At 35.6% G+C, this 20,972-nt stretch overlaps 4 protein-coding genes and 2 pseudogenes across 5 annotated transcripts; 5 read left to right on the forward strand and 1 right to left on the reverse strand.

The window, feature by feature from the left end:
• Nucleotides 1-2,563: 2,563 nt before the first annotated feature.
• Nucleotides 2,564-4,737, reverse strand: LOC120146953. The gene is made up of 2 exons (XM_039160428.1): nt 4,586-4,737; nt 2,564-4,306 (listed from the first exon to the last, which is right to left on the reverse strand). The coding sequence occupies exon 2, from the start codon at nt 4,303-4,305 to the stop codon at nt 2,638-2,640; it is 1,668 nt and encodes a 555-aa protein (XP_039016359.1). The 5' UTR covers nt 4,306; nt 4,586-4,737; the 3' UTR covers nt 2,564-2,637.
• Nucleotides 4,738-6,260: 1,523 nt separating this feature from the next.
• LOC120147218 (amino acid transporter AVT6C-like) lies at nt 6,261-8,265 on the forward strand. 2 transcript variants are annotated; one of them, XM_039160655.1, is made up of 6 exons: nt 6,261-6,740; nt 6,837-6,989; nt 7,092-7,295; nt 7,379-7,844; nt 7,932-8,066; nt 8,126-8,265. In XM_039160655.1, exons 1-5 carry the CDS (start codon nt 6,356-6,358, stop codon nt 8,044-8,046), a joined length of 1,323 nt encoding a protein of 440 aa, XP_039016586.1. In that variant the 5' UTR covers nt 6,261-6,355; the 3' UTR covers nt 8,047-8,066; nt 8,126-8,265. The 2 variants fall into 2 exon arrangements, with proteins under 2 accessions (XP_039016586.1, XP_039016585.1); XM_039160654.1 differs by having other exon boundaries at nt 7,932-8,049; nt 8,120-8,265.
• An 870-nt stretch (nt 8,266-9,135) lies between these two features.
• On the forward strand, nt 9,136-11,050 carry LOC120146950 (annotated as a pseudogene).
• Nucleotides 11,051-12,044: 994 nt separating this feature from the next.
• LOC120146990 (pentatricopeptide repeat-containing protein At4g20740-like) lies at nt 12,045-14,567 on the forward strand. Its single transcript, XM_039160465.1, has one exon. The coding sequence runs from the start codon at nt 12,052-12,054 to the stop codon at nt 14,191-14,193; it is 2,142 nt and encodes a 713-aa protein (XP_039016396.1). The 5' UTR covers nt 12,045-12,051; the 3' UTR covers nt 14,194-14,567.
• A 556-nt stretch (nt 14,568-15,123) lies between these two features.
• Nucleotides 15,124-17,911, forward strand: LOC120147094 (U3 small nucleolar ribonucleoprotein protein IMP4-like). The gene is made up of 9 exons (XM_039160545.1): nt 15,124-15,286; nt 15,366-15,449; nt 15,554-15,663; nt 15,776-15,826; nt 16,330-16,473; nt 16,562-16,651; nt 17,079-17,185; nt 17,443-17,528; nt 17,617-17,911. Exons 1-8 carry the CDS (start codon nt 15,124-15,126, stop codon nt 17,456-17,458), a joined length of 765 nt encoding a protein of 254 aa, XP_039016476.1. The 3' UTR covers nt 17,459-17,528; nt 17,617-17,911.
• Nucleotides 17,912-18,782: 871 nt separating this feature from the next.
• On the forward strand, nt 18,783-20,970 carry LOC120146997 (annotated as a pseudogene).
• The last annotated feature ends 2 nt before the right edge of the window (nt 20,971-20,972 follow it).

Raw genomic sequence — 20,972 nt, forward strand, 5'->3', positions numbered from 1 at the left:
TGTAAGGATGTTTAAACGTTTATTGTCAGATGATTGAATCTTTCGAACATATGTTATAATAACCAAAAGACTAAACAAAACAATATCTTATAATCAAAAATCATTTGTTTACTTTAATCTAAAAAAGTGATAGCAACCTAAATTTTGCAAATAGATGCGGATTAAGGGGTTTGCTTTTATAATCAAAAATCATTTGTTTACTTTAATCTAAAAAAGTGATAGCAACCTAAATTTTGCAAATAGATGCGGATTAAGGGGTTTGCTTTTAACTCTTTAGTTCTAAATAGCAGTGAAATTAATGGCTAAGCTAGGAATTTATCTTAGGACCGACAAAAAACAATAGAATTTTGAAGGTTAAAAATGTAAATTTTATATTAAAAAGATTATAATATCTAATCTAAATTAATCGAGTGGAGTCTAGTTTTGTTGGTTGGCACAATAGTGCTTGTATTAAATAAATGGTTTGACAATTGAAATATACAATTAAAGCAATGTTTGGAAGGAATCTAATTCCCTAATATATTGTTAATACACTAGTTCTGGTAAATTTTCTTCCTTTATTCCCACTTGATAAATCACACCATTTCCCAACTCTTAGTGACTCTTGCCCACTCATCTACTCTTTTATTTTCTCTACCAAGTTTTTTTCAACGTCGAAAATATACCAAAAAAAGAATTATGAATCCGTAGTATAATAAATTTAAAGTTCAAATCTCAACATCTACATATTTTTTTGGTAAAGTACATAAATGATCCATCAACTATATGATGTTGCTTTGTTGAGTCCCCCAGCTGTCAAAAGTTACAAAAATGATCCTCCGACTATAGGATGTTGCTTTGTTCACTTCTCGACTATTCATATGTTCTAAACTCATCATTTTTTGTTAAAAATTTGACGATCGTTTGAGCTGACGTTAACCTCTTGACTAAGATATGATAAAATTATATTTTAACGAGACTCATGTTTCGCTTCTCATTTTGTACAGATTCAATGAAATCATGCAAAATCTTCCCTTTCAAAAAACAAATGATGTCTACTAGTACCGCCGTTGCTTTCAAGCACTGGCTCGACGACATAATATTTCAAATACTGACTCGACGACATAATATAAATAGAGACTCGGTCCATAAAATACATCCCAAACTATTATGGGATAATATTTTTATCATATCTCAATCAAAAAATTAGCGTCTAGCTCAAAAGACCGTCATTTTTTTGACTCAAAACGACAAGTTTAGAAAGTATGAATAATCAGATGATTATTGTGTAACTTTTAATAGTTGAATGACTTAACAAAGCAACATCCTATAATTAATAGATTATTTTATAACTTTTAATAGTCAAGAGACTCAACAAATAAGTGTTCTACAGTCGGGGACCATTTATATAATTTACCATAATTTTTTTTTGGGATTGATAAATAATTTGATTTGTATTTATTTATATTATTCGTGAACATGATTAGTTATATGTTCATTAACATGTTCGCATTCAATAGTCATCTTACTATTAATTCAATAATAATAATTACATTTATGATGATAATAATAATAAACACGAATAAGAATACAAGAAAGCTGGTGTCTCGCTGGCCATGATAATGACCCATGCAAAGAAGTAGAAAAAAATGACAAGACCACCATCCTCCTCGACTCCTCGTAATGAAGCCTTTGCTATTAACAGTACACCCCACTGGGATAGCTTTTGTTGGGAAATAATTGCCACGGCTTTTGTAGACACTGGACATGCCACTAAACTCTTAACAAATGAAATTAATTAATTTAACTAATAATAAAATGAACTCGATAATCACGTTAACATGAAAGGTATGGGCTGTGATACGAGGATGACAAAGGTGAATCTTAGATAAAGATTTGTGGTTGTTTTTAAAGTATGGAATATCAGTTGACTTACGATAAATTTTATGATAAGAATTAAATATTTTTAGATTGAGTTTCATCTTAATGAATTGTTTTTCGGTTACATTTCTATTTTTTTTGAAATGTTTCAATTGGACGTAGAACTTAAGATATGTATGTTTTAACGAATATAACACGTACATAGAATTATATACGATTTCAGTACGAGACTTTTAATGTATTATGATTTTTTAATTGTTATACTGGTTATTTGTGATTAAAGTTAGCATAATACTTTATATTATTTTACTCCATATAATTTAGGATAAAATTTGTCATTTATTTAATTTATTAAGAGTTCTATAGGCTTTATTTATTATTATTCAATCTTTTAAATTAAATCAAAGATGGTATTTTGTAAATTATCTCTTATATTTGAAATGTTTTCATAAGTTTCTCATATTTGAAGACACACTTTGATCGGGTAAGTTTCTCTCTTATATTTGAAGACATACTTTAGTTCTTTTTAATATTTTTTTATTAATATGGGATAAGTACAATATAATATCTGTTTTATAAGATTATTTTCCTTATATTTTTAGCGATTATTTTAACGTGTTCTTGTTTCATGTTCGTGGTAGTCTATATCTATCTTTCTCTTTACTAAGATACTTTCATAGAGGAAAGATTAGAGTCTGAAATAATTATTTTAAAAAGCGTGTAATATGAACATTGATTCGTCAGACAATGACACCGCTGCTCGGAAAATTTCCTCAGTTATGTTTCTTCTCTCTGTATCGAAGACGGAGTAGGTGGAATCATGGTTTCATCTTTACCTCCAATTGAAGACTCTTCTTTCACCGTAGAAAGTTGCCTGTCCGGACTATAATATTCCTTTGAAATGGGACTCGAAGAATTGGCTGTAAATCTCGTGGTCGGGCTGGAATTGTATACGGGCAAAGAACCGGGGCCGGGACTGAACTGGAAACTTCCGCCTTCACGAGGTAAAGGCGACATTGGCAGCTCGTTACCGTTGTTCGTTTGTTTTCTTAACAACTTATCTTCTACGATATCATAAGAATTCCCGGAGCGTACTTCCTGAGCAAGAGTGCACCAACAACAGAATATCCATAGCGTGCAATCACCAGCTCCTGGATTACCAAAACAAAAATTGTACGCCGGCAAATTGAATCTCTTTCTCATTTGAATCCTCCAGAAGCCACCGTAACATAAACCGAACAGACAAAGAACGATACCGGTAAAACTGAGAACCTCTCTGACAGTCTCGTTATCGATATTCACAGCAGCCAAGTTGAAAATCCAGAAAGGGGCCATACAAAACAGGAGAAAAGTAGCAATATGTACATACATGTTCCCGAACCCGAGTCTCTCCATGTTCCACCCGAAGACACAACAGCTACAGAAAACAGAAAGATATGCTAGAGAAATGTCATTCCAGAAGTCTAGTATCCCTCCACTCCAGAGAGGTCTGCTCTCAAAGATTTGTTCTGCATCTCCGGATGCGAATGAATATCGTTTCTCGAATAATTTTCGTCTCGACTGCTCCGATCTCCTACTTTCACCATCATCAACCACCTTCTGTGCTTCCTCGTCCATTTCACAAACATAATCCTTCCCAAGAGGGCTAATAATGGTGTAAAGACCAGCCAATGCCGGTGCAGCTATTGCAAATGATATACATATCGCAACACCAATCGGAGGTCGCTCGGATCTTTTGAATCCCCAGTTCAGACTACAAAGGGCATACTGCGCAAAACAGTTTATATGGAGTAGCACGACAACCACCATCATGTGTGCCCACTCATGGGGCTTATAAGTCCCGTTCTTACAGTATACTTTTCGGAGCCGGGAAACATCTTCCGGTTTCCATCTACAAAGAAGCACAAGATGGTAAAATCGCTCAGGGTGATGGTACAAACACATGAGAGTAAACAGAGCATTCAGAATTTGATTGTTGACTTCGAACCAGGCGTCTCTCTGGGACTTCTTAGGGAGCGCCTTATTCAACATTCCGGTCATGACAAGGAACAAAATAGCACCCGAGATAGCAACACACAGGATCCATACGAAAAGGGCCATATTCATGGGGTCCTTAATCCATTCCTTGCTCATTTTCAGGACAGAAACCCAATTGATCTTTTTGGTGAAAACCCCAGACAAACGTTCTCGTATCCCATGGCCACTTGAAGAAGCCACCAACCGAGAAACCTTGTCTCTTTCTTGAGCTAAACACTTGGAACTAGCAGATGCAGAACCGAAATTAAGAAACTTAAGCCTACTCGGTGGAGACATAGAGCTGATAAAGGACTTTCTTTGAGGGTTTTCACCATTTAGAAGCGTCTTTCTCGACGATGAAACGTGAAGAGAAATTTGCTTGGATTCCTCAATTGGCTCTTTCGAATTCCCATTATGACTTGAAGCCATTCTAATATCAAATAGAACCCTCAAATCAAATCCCAGAAATATGCAGGAGAAGCTCATATGCAGCAAAACCAGAAGAGTTGTTACTCTTAATAATTTTCACTTATTTAGTTGGCAACCCTAAAATTTCTTCGATTGTCGGCAAACAAATAAAATTTGGTCTTTAGCATCAGAAGAGTTTCCAGATAAATGAAAGAACACCCAGAAATTTGCTAAATTTCTTTCATCTAACAAACAAATAAAAAATCAGCAAATATAAACAAAAATTTGAAGGAAGACTGACCTGATCAGGTGAAACAGAAGCAAACTTATTGGCTGAAATTTAGGGTTATTGAAAGCAGAGAAATTGATTCATGAGAGAAGCTGCAATGGAATTTGTTTCTAAAACGAAAGATATCCGCTTTTGATTTAGTTGCAGCAACTGCAGGAAATGTGAACTTTCAGACATGACAAGATCACTCGTTTTGACCAATCACAAGTCTTACAGCAGAGGAGGATCTTCCTTTGAATGTTTGAATTGAAGTGGTCCCGATGTTCATCAGGTGGCTTCAAGGTTCAAACGTTTCTAGATGGCTTAATGCCACTTTTTTAGTCCCTGTATTTTACCTAAATTCTTAGTTTGACCATGGTACAAGGACCAAAGTGGTATTAAGCCATTTTGGAATATATTTTTCAGAAAATAAAAAGAAAACCCGTTAGATGAGAGTAATATTGTTGTTAAAAAAATTATTTAAAGATTTTGAAGACTTTCTACAGTATTCGTCAATTTCGTCAAATTTTCCGATGTTTTTGGTAAAATCATCATGCTTTCTTAATGATTATATTGTAATATTTTTAAATTTTGGGGAAGTCGATATCATTCCCTAACGATTATCTTCAATTTTTTTTAATTTTAAAGACTAAAATGAAAGGAAGGACGTACGTCAAATAAAAGGAATAAAAATATGGGTTAAAATGTAAAAAAAGAATCTTACGAGTCTAAAAAGAACAAAAATACAAGCGACATGTGTTTGTTACGAGCCAAACAGTAATTATACGTGTGTTTGAATAGTGTCTTCAATCACTTTAATAAATTAATATTTAAATATTTTTAAAAAATTATATATATACAATGAAAGGGTTAAAAAAATCTCATTATCAAAATTCTTGATTTTTAAACTGTCTTCTTTCAAAATAAAATTTGTAATTATTTTTACGTTTCATCTTTGTTTATTTTCATTCATTTAGCTTTTTTTCTTCTCTTTCTCATTTTGATTTTTTTCTTTGATTTTAATTTTTAATTAAAAATTAAAATTAGGGAAAAAGTCATAATCTTTTATTAAAAAGTCAAAAACTCAAAATTTTCTTTTTATAACAATAATATGAAAATCTCTTGATATGCATGTTGCAGTCTATGAAATATTTTGAAATATATATAAATTTGTGAATTAATAATATCCAAGTAAGCAAATTATAAGAGAGTATGGTTCGAATCTTATTTAGTTTTTTTTAATAGAAATCTTGTTTAGTTTGATTTAGAAATTTTAAAGTATAATCAATTTCTTTTAATAGTTTAAAGTGATTATATAATAATATTATATTAAAATTTTTCTTATTTTTTATTATACATTTTATATACACAACTATTTGAAGAAAAATCTACAAGAAAAAGACGTTTCTTATTATCACTAACTATCCAATAAATTCTTATAATAGTTATTTGTTTCTCTCGTTGGTAAGAACAGACCAAATATCAAGCCATAATAAATTTTATTTATATATATATATGATTTATTTGAATTATTTTTCCTTATAAATTGCAACATAAATGGTAAAAAATCGCACGTCTTGGAGTTTTGACGGCGGTACGCCGTGAAGAAAGAAGAAGAAAAAGATGTGCACAAGCTGATTGCTTTGTCATAAAGCCTTATCCTTTCAGACCAACCGAAATTTATTCATTATTTTATAGCAAACGGTGATAATTCAATATCCTGCAATCTGCTTCAATCATTTTCATTCTTCTATAATAACTCTCCAAGGAGCAAAGAAACTATTCTGATTCCAAAAACACAGCATGAAGGAAACAGAAGCTGGTTCCAGTGATCTCAGTGCACTTTTATCTGATGCAGATTCACTGGAAACCCAGTCTCCAAGAGCCCTTGGATCAGTTTCTGGTGCGGTGTTCAACATCTGCACAACAATGGTTGGAGCCGGAATCATGTCGATTCCGGCCACCATCAAGGTTTTAGGAATCATTCCGGGCTTTGCCGTCATGTTCATGGTTGCTGTCTTGGTTGAAATCACGGTTGAATTCTTGTTGAGGTACACTCAACATGGAAAATCAACGACTTATGCTGGATTAATGGCTGAGTCATTTGGATCATTGGGTTCCCTTGCTGTTCAAATCTCTGTTATGATCACTAACCTCGGTTGTCTCATCATTTACTTGATTATAATTGGTAAGTGGGTAGCTTTTTCTGTTTCCTTTTTCTGGGTTTTTACTGGTTTTGGTGTTTGAATCCATTAAAATGTAATAATAATTTTTTGTTTTCTAGGAGATGTTCTGTGTGGGAATCAATCTGGGGGGACCTTGCATTTGGGGGTTTTGCAGGAATGGTTTGGGATTCATTGGTGGAACTCTCGTGCTTATGTTATACTCTTGGTTGTGCTCTTTGTTATGCTTCCATTGGTGTCCTTGCCTCATATGAGTTAGTCAACTGATTTTAATGGCTAAATTGGTGTGTTTTTTAAAGTGTTATTGGCATCTGATTCTGAAGTTTTTGTTCTTTTTGCACTTCATTGTATGACAGATTCATTGAGGCACAGTTCCGCAATATCAATTCTTCTTGCATTGGTGTTCATTGCCATAAGCTCGGCAATGGCAATTTATGCATTTTGCAAAGGGAAAACACAGAACATTAGATTACTACCAGACTTTGCCAATCAAGTCTCTGTCTTTGATCTTTTCACTACTGTTCCGGTCCTCGTAACCGGATTCAGTTTTAATGTTAACGGTAATCGAACTGCATTTCTCGATTCCAGCATTGCGATTTCGGTTTTATTATGACGAACTTAAAATCTTTGGATATGAATGCAGTTCATCCCATAAGGTCAGAACTCAGCAGACCTTCTGATATGAGATATGCTGTCAGGGTTTCTTTAGCAATCTGCTTAGCCATTTACTTCTCTATCGGTTTCTTCGGGTACATGCTCTTCGGGGACTCCATCATGGCTGATATCCTAGTGAACTTCGATCAGAATTCGGATTCCGCAATTGGTCGACTCATAAACGATACAGTTCGATTAAGCTACGCGATGCACCTAGCTCTAGTCTTTCCAGTACTCAACTTCTCATTGAGGGCTAACATCGACGAACTCCTCTTCAAAAAGAAGCCCATCCTAGCCGAAGACAACACGAGATTCGCGATTCTCACTTGCGTATTGCTCACTGTTTCGTATATAATCGCCATAGTCCTACCGAATATCTGGTACTTCTTCCAGTTCCTGGGATCAACAACTGTTGTTTGCCTATCATTCATTTTTCCAGGAACCATTGTTCTCAGGTAATCAATCTCGAAACTTGAACTCGATAATAACTGCATGCAAACAGATTTCATCACTTACAAAATGGGATTTCATTGTCTTCACAGGGATGTTCATGGGATATCAACAAGACAAGATAAGATGATAGCCATTTTGGTGATAATGTTGGCTATTTTGACAAGCATAATTGCCATAGCTACTAACCTGTGGAGCGCGGGGTAGTTTTATATTGGAAGACAAAATGATAAAAATTTGTTGTTGTATTTAAAGCTTGTCTCTTATCACCATGTGAAGCATACTCGCAAGAGAATGTTATAGAGAATTCAAGAGGCCATGCTAAAGGTCAAATAAAGCAGCTTGGCCAGCTCATACAACCTTTACCAGATTTTATTGCACCATAAAGTTGAAAAGAAATCAACACCTTTGACTTATTATTATATAGAGAGAGATAGGGTTAGTATAAGTGAAAACACAGGTTAAATTTTTTTTACCAAAGAATTACACAGAAAAAAACGTTTTTTTTTCTGTGGGCCGCCTTCATTAAACTGCACATTTTAACCATACAAAGCCTAAACCTTTAGGTCTCCATTGACCCTTTGGACATGGAGTTCTACGGTTACCTCAGATGATTTCTTTTAGAAAATATTGAGATTTTGAGACATTATTAATTGATAAAATTAGATATTTAAACAATGATATTATTTTATAAAAAATAATGATATTATAATTTTATATTTTATTCATGAGACTTTTAAAAAAAATTATGATCAAAATAATTTAATGATAAAAGATAAATTAATATTTAAAATAAGTCATATGTAAATATTATTGAGGAAAATATGGTATCTTAAAACGTTTTTATCCCATATGAGAAAAGTATGAATTTAGAAAGTGATTATGAGGAAAAACCATTATGCTGACTAAGAATATGCAAGCTAATAGACTTTTCGGGGTGTAAATTAATCTCATTTAGGGTTGGGGTACCCACACGACATAGACATCTCAAAACAATCGGACTAATTAACTCCAATCGTTGAATACCACGTCGTGAGGATGGTTAGTCGAATTATTAAACTGGTGATTCCTATCTCCTGCTTTTAAGTCCAGATTCATTTTCGTGTCCATTTTAAACATTTTCCATGTATGTACATTCATCCAAGACAGCATTACCCCACTGATTTGTCCCTTGATTAAAAAAGAAATTATAATGATGATTGAACTGAGTAAATTACTTAATTCCTGACGCACCCTTCCTTAGATCTCACTGTCAACTGGTGACATTTATGTCATTGGACTGTTCCGCAATCAGCATCTTCATCTTTATATACACACATAAATTATTCTACTTTCACCAACCGCAAAATTTTCCATCTTCTGAAAATGTCGCCGGCTGCCGGAGTAAACGCACCACTGCTCCCCGATAGCAGGAAGTCTCCGGAGAAGCCTCCGTCGGTATCCGGTGCGGTTTTTAACGTGTCCACCAGCATTATTGGTGCTGGGATAATGTCAATCCCTGCAACAGTCAAGGTTCTAGGTGTGATTCCTGCGTTTGTGATGATTGTGGTTATAGCTTGGCTAGCACAGATTTATCGGTTGAGTTCTTGATGCGATACACTCATGCCGGCGACACGACTACGTACGCCGGTGTCATGAGGGAGTCGTTTGGGAAGGTTGGATCCATCCTTGTGCAGATATGTGTGATGATCACTAATCTTGGGTGCCTCATCATTTATTTGATCATCATAGGTAACTGGAATTACTAGCTTTATGCGTTTTCGACATGATCAATTATTAGATTTGTCGGTTTCGGATTGTTTATTCCGATATTTGACAATGTTTTTCCCATCAGGGGATGTTCTATCAGGAAATCAACCTGGAGGATCAGTTCACCTAGGTGTTCTGCAACAATGGTTTGGAATTCACTGGTGGAACTCGCGTGCTTTCGCGCTCCTCGTCACCCTCGTCGTCATTCTGCTTCCGTTGGTTATGTTCAAGCGCGTAGGTCAGTATACTCAAAAAGCCTTTTCATCGGTTTATAATTGTCGTACCGGCCGAAGAACTAAGCTTTAGTGTGCTCAATTTGCAGACTCCTTGAGGTTCAGCTCTGCAATATCAGTTTTTCTTGCTGTAGTGTTCGTCGGCATAAGTTCGGTTATGGCGATCATGTCGATTTTCGAAGGGAAAGCGAATAGCCTGAGACTGCTACCGGAATTCGGCGACAAAGCATCATTCTTCGATCTCTTCACTGCTGTCCCAGTAATTGTCACAGCTTTCACATTTCATTTCAATGGTGAGAAGTGAAAACAATTTGGCCTACTTAGTTGTATTTGTCACAAAAAAATTCTCATTCAAAAGGTTTTAATGAATGGTTGCAGTTCATCCGATCGGTTTCGAGATGGAAAAGCCTTCCGATATGATATCGGCAGTCCGAATTTCGATGGTCTTATGTGCTGCAATCTACTTCACCATCGGAGTCTTCGGATACCTACTGTTTGGTGATTCAATCATGGCAGATATACTCGTAAACTTCGATCAAAATTCCGGTTCGGCGATCGGATCTTTACTCAACGACATAGTTCGATTGAGCTACGCATTGCACCTCATGCTGGTGTTCCCTCTTTTAAACTTTTCGTTACGAGCCAACATCGATGAATTCCTTTTTCCAGGGAACACTCTCCTGGAAAAAGACAACACCAGATTCATGTCCATCACGCTTATTCTTTTAGCCTTCAGTTACTTGGCAGCCATAGCCATCCCTAACATATGGTACTTCTTTCAATTCATGGGATCGACCTCCGCGGTCTGCCTCGCGTTTATCTTCCCGGGCGCCATTTGTCTTAGGTAGTCTCTCAACCTCTGCACTTGTATCGAACCTCTGCAATCCGTTTGCATACATATATACACACATACACGCGAATATGCATAGTGTTTTGATTTGTTTTCCTTTATAGGGATGCTTGGGGCATATCGACGGTGAGGGATAGGATTTTGGCGGCGGTGATGATCATTCTGGCAGTAGTAACGAGCACGATCGCGATTTCTACCAACATATATAACTTTGTCACAGGAAATGAGTCATGATCTGGTTCCTGGTTTTTTGTTTTCTTTTTTTGCAGATAATTTTTTGTATCATAGTGTTTTTGGTTGTTTGTTTCATTACAACAGAGACAGCTTGGGTTTTGTTGCAAGAGTTTCAGATATTTAATACTACAAAAACTGGATGCCTGAATGATCCTACTTCATCGAATCACATGTTCTTTACAAATTGCTCACTAAAAGCACTTGCATTAGAGGATATTAGAATTTGATTCTTTTATAATGTAGTATTTATGTTTTATTTTTCTACAATTTAATATTATAATTTAATTTTAATACATTATCTGTATTTTTTTAGTCTGACATGATATTTGAATTTGATAAACATTGCATTTTTTGATATCCGAATCTGATATGTGCTACCATTATACATTCAATTGATGAGATGATATGTGATGTTTGTCAAACCCACCTACCACATTAGAGGAAAAAAATAACATAGGTATCGCATTAGAAAAATAAATAATTTCAAGTACCAAAATGTATAATAATTGTTTGATTCAAGTACTATATTGGAAAAATATAAATAATATATTAAAAACGTTAAACTTAAATATCAAATTATTTTAAAGTAGATATGTGGCACATAAAATTTAAAATATTTTTTAAACATTCAAAATTCTGATGTCTGATTGGGTAAAATTGTATTCTTTTCCTACAGTTTTTGATTTATGATTGTTATATTTTCATGTATTATTATCAAATAATATTGAATTGACAAATTAATTTTTTTATTAATATTTATATAAAAATAGTTTTTTCTTTGATTTTATTTGAATGAAATGTTAGAAAATTTTAATGAAAAATATTTAAATTATCGATTAAATATTATTAGATAATGTTATGTGAAAAACATGTTAAATAAAAGTGTTAATTTAAATTTTTTCGCTGAACGCCATTAATATAAATGACTTATTTTATTAACAATGATAATCGAATGATATAATTTGATTAAATTAAAACGTGTAGTGATCAAATTATTATTTTTTAAATTAATGATAAAAATGAATAAAAAGAAACTAAAGTGACGATTTTGATAACTCGAGAAGAAAGCAAGGCAATGCTAAAACAGTAAGTTTGTAGTTGAAGCAGAAAGCCGTCCCAAAAAAATTTTTTGGTAAAAATCCAAAAATGCCACCCAAATCCATCTCCCCAAAACCCTACTTCTTCTATGGCCACCGGAAGCCCTCCCAAAACCGTCCAGTTGTTTATGGCGGCCTCTTTTCGAACCGCCAGATCCTCAAAACACCCCAAACTCCTCCACCACTTTCACCACCCTTTGATCTCCATAAATGGGACCCACACCACCTCTCTCAGAATCCATCGCCGCCGCCGCCCATTCCCAATCCACGCCTTAACCCTAAACTCTCACCAATCGCCCGCTTCATCACGGATGCCTTCCGCAAGAACCAGTACACTTGGGGACCAACTGTTGTCTTTGAACTCAATAAGCTCCGTCGTGTTACTCCCTCGCTCGTGGCGGAAGTGCTCAAAGTCGAAGACGACCCCGTTTTGGCTTCAAAATTCTTTCGTTGGGCTGGTAAGCAGAAAGGATTTAAACATGATTTCGCTTCTTATAATGCTTTAGCTTATTGCCTCAATAGAAACGGTCGTTTTCGAGCTGCCGATCAGTTACCGGAGCTAATGGATTCGCAAGGGAAGCCGCCGACTGAAAAACAGTTTGAAATTCTAATACGCATGCATGCTGATAACAATAGAGGACAAAGGGTTTATTATGTGTATCAGAAAATGAGGAATTTCGGAATTAAGCCGCGTGTTTTTTTGTATAACCGAGTAATGGATGCATTGGTCAAAACAGGATATTTAAATTTAGCATTGTCTGTGTATGAGGATCTTAGAGGGGATGGTTTGGTGGAGGAAAGCATTACATTCATGATTTTGATCAAGGGTTTATGTAAGGCGGGGCGGATCGAAGAAATGCTAGAGGTTTTAGGGAAGATGAGGAACACGTCATGTAAGCCGGATGTTTTTGCGTATACGGCTATGATTAGGATCTTGGTTTCCGAAGGAAACTTGGACGGGTGTTTGCATGTTTGGGAGGAGATGCAGCGAGATGGGGTGGAGCCGGATGTAATGGCTTATGTAACATTAGTTGCAGGGTTGTGTAAGGGAGGAAGGGTGCAGAAAGGGTACGAGTTGTTCAAGGATATGAAAAGGAAAGGGATATTGATTGAGAGGGCTATCTATGGTGTCTTAATAGAAGGATTCGTGAAGGACGGGAAGGTTGGTTCTGCCTGTGGTTTGTTGAAGGATTTGATAGATTCTGGTTACAGGGCTGATTTGGGGATTTACACTTCACTTATCGAAGGCTTGTGTGATGCGAGGCTGGTTGATAGAGCACATAAGCTTTTTCAGGTAACCGCTCAAGAGGGCTTAGAGCCGGACTTTGCAACTGTGAGGCCCATGTTGCTGGCATTTGCAGAGATGAGACGAATGTCTGATTTTTGCAAGTTGCTAGAGCAGATGCAGAAGTTAGGGTTTTCTATTAATGATGATCTCTCTAAGTTTTTCTCGTTTGTGGTCGAGGAGGAGGAAAGAGCAGTAATGGCTTTACAAGTGTTCGATGAGTTAAAAGCGAAAGGTTACAGTAGTGTCCCAATCTACAATATTCTGATGGGGGCTCTCCACAAGACTGGGAAGGTGAAGCAAGCATTATCACTATTTCAAGAGATGAAGGATATGAATCTCGAGCCTGACTCCTCTACATATAGTAATGTGGTATTATGCTATGTTGAAGACGAGAACATTAGGGAAGCTTGCATCTGCCATAACAAAATTATAGAGATGGTATGTGTTCCTTCCATTGATGCTTACCGTTCTCTCGCTAAAGGTCTCTGCAGAATTGGGGAGATCGATGCAGCTATGATGATGGTTCGTGATTGCTTAGGTAATGTTACAAATGGTCCCATGGAATTTAAGTACACTCTTACTATCCTCCACGCTTGTGAATCAGGTGCTGAGAAAGTGATGGAAGTGTTGAATGAAATGATGCAAGAAGGTTTGCCTCCGGATAACGTTGTATGTTCTGGAATTATAGCCGGCATGTGCAAGTACCGGACCGTAGAAGAGGCGAGGAAGGTGTTTGCTAATTTGAGAATCCGGAAACTTATAACCGAAGCTAATCTGATTGTATATGATGAATTATTGATTGAATACATGGAGAAGAAAGCAGCTGACCTTGTGCTTTCGGGGTTGAAGTTCTTCGGTCTGGAATCAAAACTAAAAGCAAAGGGCTCCACCTTGTTGTCTTAGATCAAACTATAATGCAGTTGCAGTTAAATTGGTTTCGAGATTGAAGTTTGTACAATTGGCTCCGAGATGGAAACATCTTTCGACATGATATCAGCAGTCCGAAGTACGGTGCTCTTATGTGCTGCAATCTACCTCACCATCGGGGATTCAATCATGGCAGATATACTCGTTAACTTTGATCAAAATTCTGGTTCGGTAATCGGATCTTTACTCAATGACATAGTTTGATTGAGCTACGCACTGCAAAGCCAACATCGATGAATTTCTTTTTTCCAGAGAAAATTCACCTGGCAAAAGATAAGGACCAGATTCATGTCCCTCACGCTTGTTCTTTAGCCTTCAGTTACTTGGCAGCCATAGCCATCCCTAACTTATGGTGTACTTCTTTCAATTCATGGGTGAAAGTTGTCCCAATTTTATTTTAAAGTGATATTAAATGTATTTTTAATATTTTTATATAAATTTTGTAAAATAAAAATTCCCCCCAAAATTTGGATATATTATGTTGTTTCACCATTGATGTGCACCAAGATGTGTAACGTCTGTTAAGCCCATGTATCACAAAATATTAAAGAACATATTAAGTTGTTGAAATATAAAGAATTAATAAAAGCATTAGATGTTAAATTAAAAATAAAAAGTAAATAATGTAGTATTTGGTCAAAAAAAATTATCTTAATCAATTGATAATGGATATACACACTTTCTAAATTCAACTGTTCAAACACAAAAATTTTAGAAAAAATAACTCTCTTTTATCATTGAGGTTGCTTAATGGTTGAATAAAAAAATTATAATTTAGGAATCACTTCTACAGAAAACAGTGTAGAATCAATGTGGAAATTGGGTCAAGTTTAGGGGGCAATTTACTAATTAAACATTTTTTAATAAGAATCCGAATAGAGTAGGGTATTATAAGCCCAAGAAAGTATGGACTTGAATCATAACCCTAAACCCTCGAAGAGAAAGCCCTGCGTTAGTGGAAATGTTGAGAAGGAACATTCGCTTGAGAAGAATCTGTACAGGAAGAGCTTGGAAGGCAAAGAACGTTTGCTTTATGAGAAGAAACGGAAGATCAAAGAAGCCCTTGTTGGTACTATTCAATTTTCTCTCTTTTTTATCATAATTAAAATGTTCAGTATTTTTTATATAAAAAAATTGTTTCGTTGTAGAGGGAAAACCCATTCCGACTGAGCTCCGGAATGAGGAGGCCGTGCTTCGCCAAGAAATTGACCTTGAAGATGATTACACGGCCAGTAATGTTTATTTTTGTTTTTGCTAAAATTTGGATTTTTTTTCTTTTGCTATACTCTGTGGATTGGTGTTGATATATAAGTGCTTAATTTTGGTGGATTTTTAGTTCCCAAAACGCATATTGATGATGAGTATGCTAATGCCTCCGTACGAGACCCTAAGATTTTGCTGACAACGTCTCGGGATCCCAGTGCTCCCCTTATACAGTTTGTGAAGGTTGGTTTGTCTATTTTGCCGATAAATACCACTTTACTCTGATATTGTGTGTGTACGCGCGCGCGCTTTATTTTACATACTAATTTGGTTTCCTCTGGCACATTTCTTCTAGGAATTGAAGTTTGTCTTTCCTAATGCGGAGCGAATGAATCGTGGTGGTCAGGTCAGTGCATCATTGCATTGTTTCTTAATCTATGCTTTATTCCTTAGATTCTTCTTTGTGGTCTTTTTGTAATGATGCATTTGCTGAATTGTTGATAAGTCATTGCTTTTTATGTTGAGGATATGATATATGTGTGGTACTACTACTATCGGTTTTGGCTTTGGTTTTATTATCAGTAAGCTGGCCACGGTCATGTTCGTGTTCAGTGTTTAGAGTAATTCATTTAATTGTCAACATTCCATTTAACCTGTATTTTCTTTGAACCATTTCTCCATTAGTCTTCTCGACGCAATTTTGCTGTGGCAACCATTTTGATTTGCAACTTTCACCTTTTAAATAAAACCATTTCGAAAGCTTTGCCTCAGCTCTGCTAGTCATGATCCACATAATGAACACTAACACACTTATTTCACACTATAAATCTATATACTTATTTGACATCAAACTGGTTTTCTAGTGAAAATTAGAAGGTGATTTTATATCCCTATTTTTCATATTTGCAGGTTATATCTGAAAATATTGAAAGCTGCCATGCACATGAGTTTACAGATGTTATTTTGGTTCATGAGCATCGGGGTATACCAGATGGTTTGATCATAAGTCATCTACCTTTTGGTCCCACTGCATACTTTGGGTTACTCAATGTGGCAAGTATTTGATGACTCTTGCCTGCACAGTTGTTTACTTCATTTTCTATTTCTATGCTTGTTTTCTTAATATAATATTTCCCTCTAGGTTACAAGACATGACATTAAGGATAAGAAAGCCATGGGGACAATGCCTGAGGCTTACCCGCATTTGATTCTTGACAATTTTAAAACCAAGGTAGTCTAATCGCTTTATATGCCATATTTATAAATCATATAATGCAATTGGGTACAAATTATGCTTGCATACTTGAACCTTTGGGTTATTTTCTTTTTCAATTTATTTTGCCAGCTTGGTGAAAGGACAGCCAATTCTAAAACATTTATTCCCCGTGCCAAAGCCTGATACAAAACGAATTGTGACTTTTGCTAACCGGTCTTATTTCTTTCAGGTGGGTTATCTTGTAAATTTTATTGTTCTTTTGCATGCCATGGGGACAATGCCTGAGGCTTACCCGCATTTGATTCTTGACAATTTTAAAACCAAGGTAGTCTAATCGCTTTATATGCCATATTTATAAATCATATAATGCAATTGGGTACAAATTATATGCTTGCATACTTGAACCTTTGGGGTTATTTTCTTTTTCAATTTATTTTGCCAGCTTGGTGAAAGGACAGCCAACATTCTAAAACATTTATTCCCCGTGCCAAAGCCTGATACAAAACGAATTGTGACTTTTGCTAACCGGTCTGACTATATTTCTTTCAGGTGGGTTATCTTGTAAATTTTATTGTGTTCTTTTGCATTAGAAGGTAGATTAATATTGATATCATTAGTGGATAATAAGGGACCACTGAATTTCATCATGCGTACTTTCGAACTATCGGTCAATTGATTTCGAAACCTCGAAGTGAGTCAACTTCTCAGTTGTGGTTTTCTGTTATAATCCCAACAAAGATTGTTCTGCCGTGTTTCAATGGTATGAAGTGTTCACCCTCACTCATTGATAGCATGTAAACATGCAGCATCATATCTATATGAGAAGCCTGGGGGTCCTAAATCAGTTGAGTTGAAGGAGATTGGTCCTAGGTATGAATTGCGGCTTTATCAGGTAAGTATCTTGCCATATCGATAAACTACAAGGTTCCTCAAATCATTGGAATTGCAGTTTAAATTCAATTGACTTGGTTATGTTGCAGGTAAAATTAGGAACAATGGAGCAGAGTGAAGCGCAGATCGAATGGGTTATTAGACCTTACATGAACACAACCAAGAAACGCAGCTTCATCGGAAACGACCAAGAATCCGATGATAAAAGAAAGAAAATTGAAGGTTAAGTACCTCGAAACTTGTCACATTTTATTAGAGGAACAGTTATGAAGGATTACAGGCAACTTCCCTTTTTCTCAGTTCTTCCAGGGCCAGTTTCCTATGCACATTCTTTATTACAGTATAAAAGCAAAAATCAAATGGCCAGAGCATATCCATAACTGTACAAGCCCAATATCCTATAATTGTGTTTACTTAAATTTTTTACTTCAACAAATGTAATACCTATGTTCTCTTTTTAACCAACTTGGTACTTATATTGACAAACTAATACGCATTTGGTACATGTATTTCTAAATTAATATGAATTTCATATCATACTTATAATTTAATTTAAAATCTATTATTTAAGTTATTTAATATGGATCATTCTGTTTTATGTTTGATAGATACAATTAGCAAATATAATATTTGACAATTATAAGTACCAAATTGGTTCCAAGGAAATACATGTACCAGATTTATAGAAGCGACAAATTCAGATATACCAAATGGGTTTAAAAAAAAGGGTAAACTACATAAATGGTCTCTAATGTTTGAGTGTGTTTTCGTTTTCCTCACTAAAGTTTCAAAAGTAACAAATTTAGGTATCAAATTATATATTAAACCATGATTTTTCATGAAAATTCTTCCAAAGAACCATATTTAGCAACAATTCCCCTAAACTATAACTAAGTTTCAACCATAAAGTTACCGACATGGATAATCAGTCTACATCATCAAGGAAGGCTCCTCAACATAACCATTTATCACCTACATCACATTCTCCTTAGGTCCATGATGTCAACAATTCAACAAGGAGATAAGAGGTGTCATTCTGAATGAAAGCTAAAGCATTTTTTTTCAGTTTCCTTTTTGAATGTTAATTACTTTAATTTATGCAATAATGATGGGTTTGACTCCGTGAGTGGTTCATCATGTGTTGCATGTGAAAAGCAGCTAATCAGACAAAGGTAATACAATGTGTCTACATCTCTAATTAATTAGCCTCTCCCATGCAACAGTTGCAGAGACCAAAGTTAAACCTTTTCTGGTATAAACAACAGCCCCAACTATCATTGTCTCCTCTTTATTCTCAGAAAATGGGATTGTTTCAAGCTATTATCACCATTGTTATCTTGTCATGTTTATATTTAGCCCATGCAAAACCAAAAGGCAATGGCTTTGAGTTGAGAAAACAAGAGACTGATTGCAATCTGTACCAAGGGAAGTGGGTTTTTGATCACTCCTATCCTCTCCACAGCTCATCAGCTTGTCCCTTCATCCGCAAGGAATTCGACTGCATCAAGTACGGCCGCCCCGATCGCCTCTACCTTAAATATAGATGGCAACCAAGCAACTGCCAGTTGCCAAGGTGAGAGTGTCCAACACACCGATACATCTGATATAACATGAATGCTCTATATGTCATCCTAAGCTAATCTAATTTAGATAGGAGTGTCGAACACACCGATATATCTGATATAACATGAATGCTCTATATTTCATCCTAAGTTAATCTACTTTAGGTACAAGTGCCAAATACATGTATATGTTCTACGTACACGAATATATTCGATCTTTCTCGAACTTGTCATCTTTTGTTACTGTTGTCAATGTGGTCATCTGCAGTTGCATGCTTGGTTTTGAAGAATAAGATCCATTGTTTTTTATTGTTCAGTATGCTTTTTAGTTTCTGCATTAAAGTTTTTGGAGGAGAAATTAAACTAAAATACAGCCTGCTATGAGTTGTATGATATGAAAGGTCAGATGGTGATGGAAATTATTGAAAACGAAATTAGACTAAAAAGAATAGGAAATTAGAGGAAAATCAATAACTTTTGCCTAATCATAGCAATGAATTTTATATTCGTATCGAACATATTCATTCTAGAATCAAAATATTCGATGATCTCTCTTCGATCTAGGAAATTTAAATGATTTTATCTTGAAACTACTCTTTATTGTGCTTGAAAGTTGAAATTAGTATTATGCATTCCCAATAATTCTGGGATTTGTTTGAAATTCAAAACATCTGAATTGGACACAAATGAATGCCAGGTTTAATGGAGGGTATTTTCTGAAGAGATTGAAGGGGAAGAAGATAATGTTTATTGGGGACTCACTGAGTCTCAACGTCTGGCAATCATTAATATGCATGCTCCATGCTGCAGTGCCAAATTCCAACATAACCAGACAAGAGTTGAAAAACAACAGCATTTCCGCTGTCACATTCCAGGTAAACCTGCAATAAAAAACTTGACAGGTCACGCTGTTGATGAGATCTAAAAGTAAATCATAAAAGCAAACCATGTAAGAATCTGTGATTAAAAAAATGTTTCACGTGATTCATTAATTTGTCAGGATTACAAGGTATCCGTGATGCTGTTTCATTCACTGCACTTGGTGGACGTTGATGAGGAGAAAATTGGAAGAGTTCTGAATCTGAATTCAATGAGGAATGGGAATCTATGGAAGAACATTGATGTGCTAGTGTTCAACACTTGGCTATGGTGGTACCGCAGAGGATCGAAACAACAGTAATAAGCTCTACAATGAAACTCCGGCATGATTACCGAGCTTTTAACATCGGGAAATAAAAACAGTGTATGTGCTCGTTAAATTGCAGGTGGGATTATCTGAAAGTTGAAGGAAAAGTTGTGAAAGACATTGATCGTATGGTTGCATTTCGGACAGCTTTGACAACATGGGCCAAATGGGTTGATTCAGATGTGGATACTAACAGAACTAAAGTTATATTTCAAGGGATCTCTCCTTCACACTACAAGTGAGACCAGCAATTCCTTATGTTACTCGAATTTGAATATCTGTCTGACTATGTTTTCGTATGATATGAAATTTCAGTGGTGCGGAATGGAATGAGCCAAGAGTGAAGAATTGCTTGAAGGAAATAGAACCATTCACAGGATCGGTTTATCCGGCAGGGTTGCCTGAGGCAGCACATGTGGTTAAAGAGGTGATCAGTAGCATCAAGAAGCCTGTTCATTTGCTGGATATTACAGCTTTTGTCACAACTAAGAAAAGATGCACACCCTAGCTCTTACAATGGCTTCAAGGGGATGGATTGCACCCATTGGTGTGGCTGGCCTTACAGATACTTGGAATGAACTTTTGTATGCAGCTCTCCTTGGTTAAAGCATATATATTATTATAGATGCAATAGAGGCAGTATAAATTCATCATTGGAAATATTTTAAAAAATAAAACCGACTAGATCTTTTGTCAA

The sequence above is a fragment of the Hibiscus syriacus genome, unplaced genomic scaffold, assembly GCF_006381635.1.
Source record: "Hibiscus syriacus cultivar Baekdansim isolate YM2019G1 unplaced genomic scaffold, ASM638163v2 tig00110933_pilon, whole genome shotgun sequence".
Lineage (NCBI taxonomy): Eukaryota > Viridiplantae > Streptophyta > Magnoliopsida > Malvales > Malvaceae > Hibiscus > Hibiscus syriacus.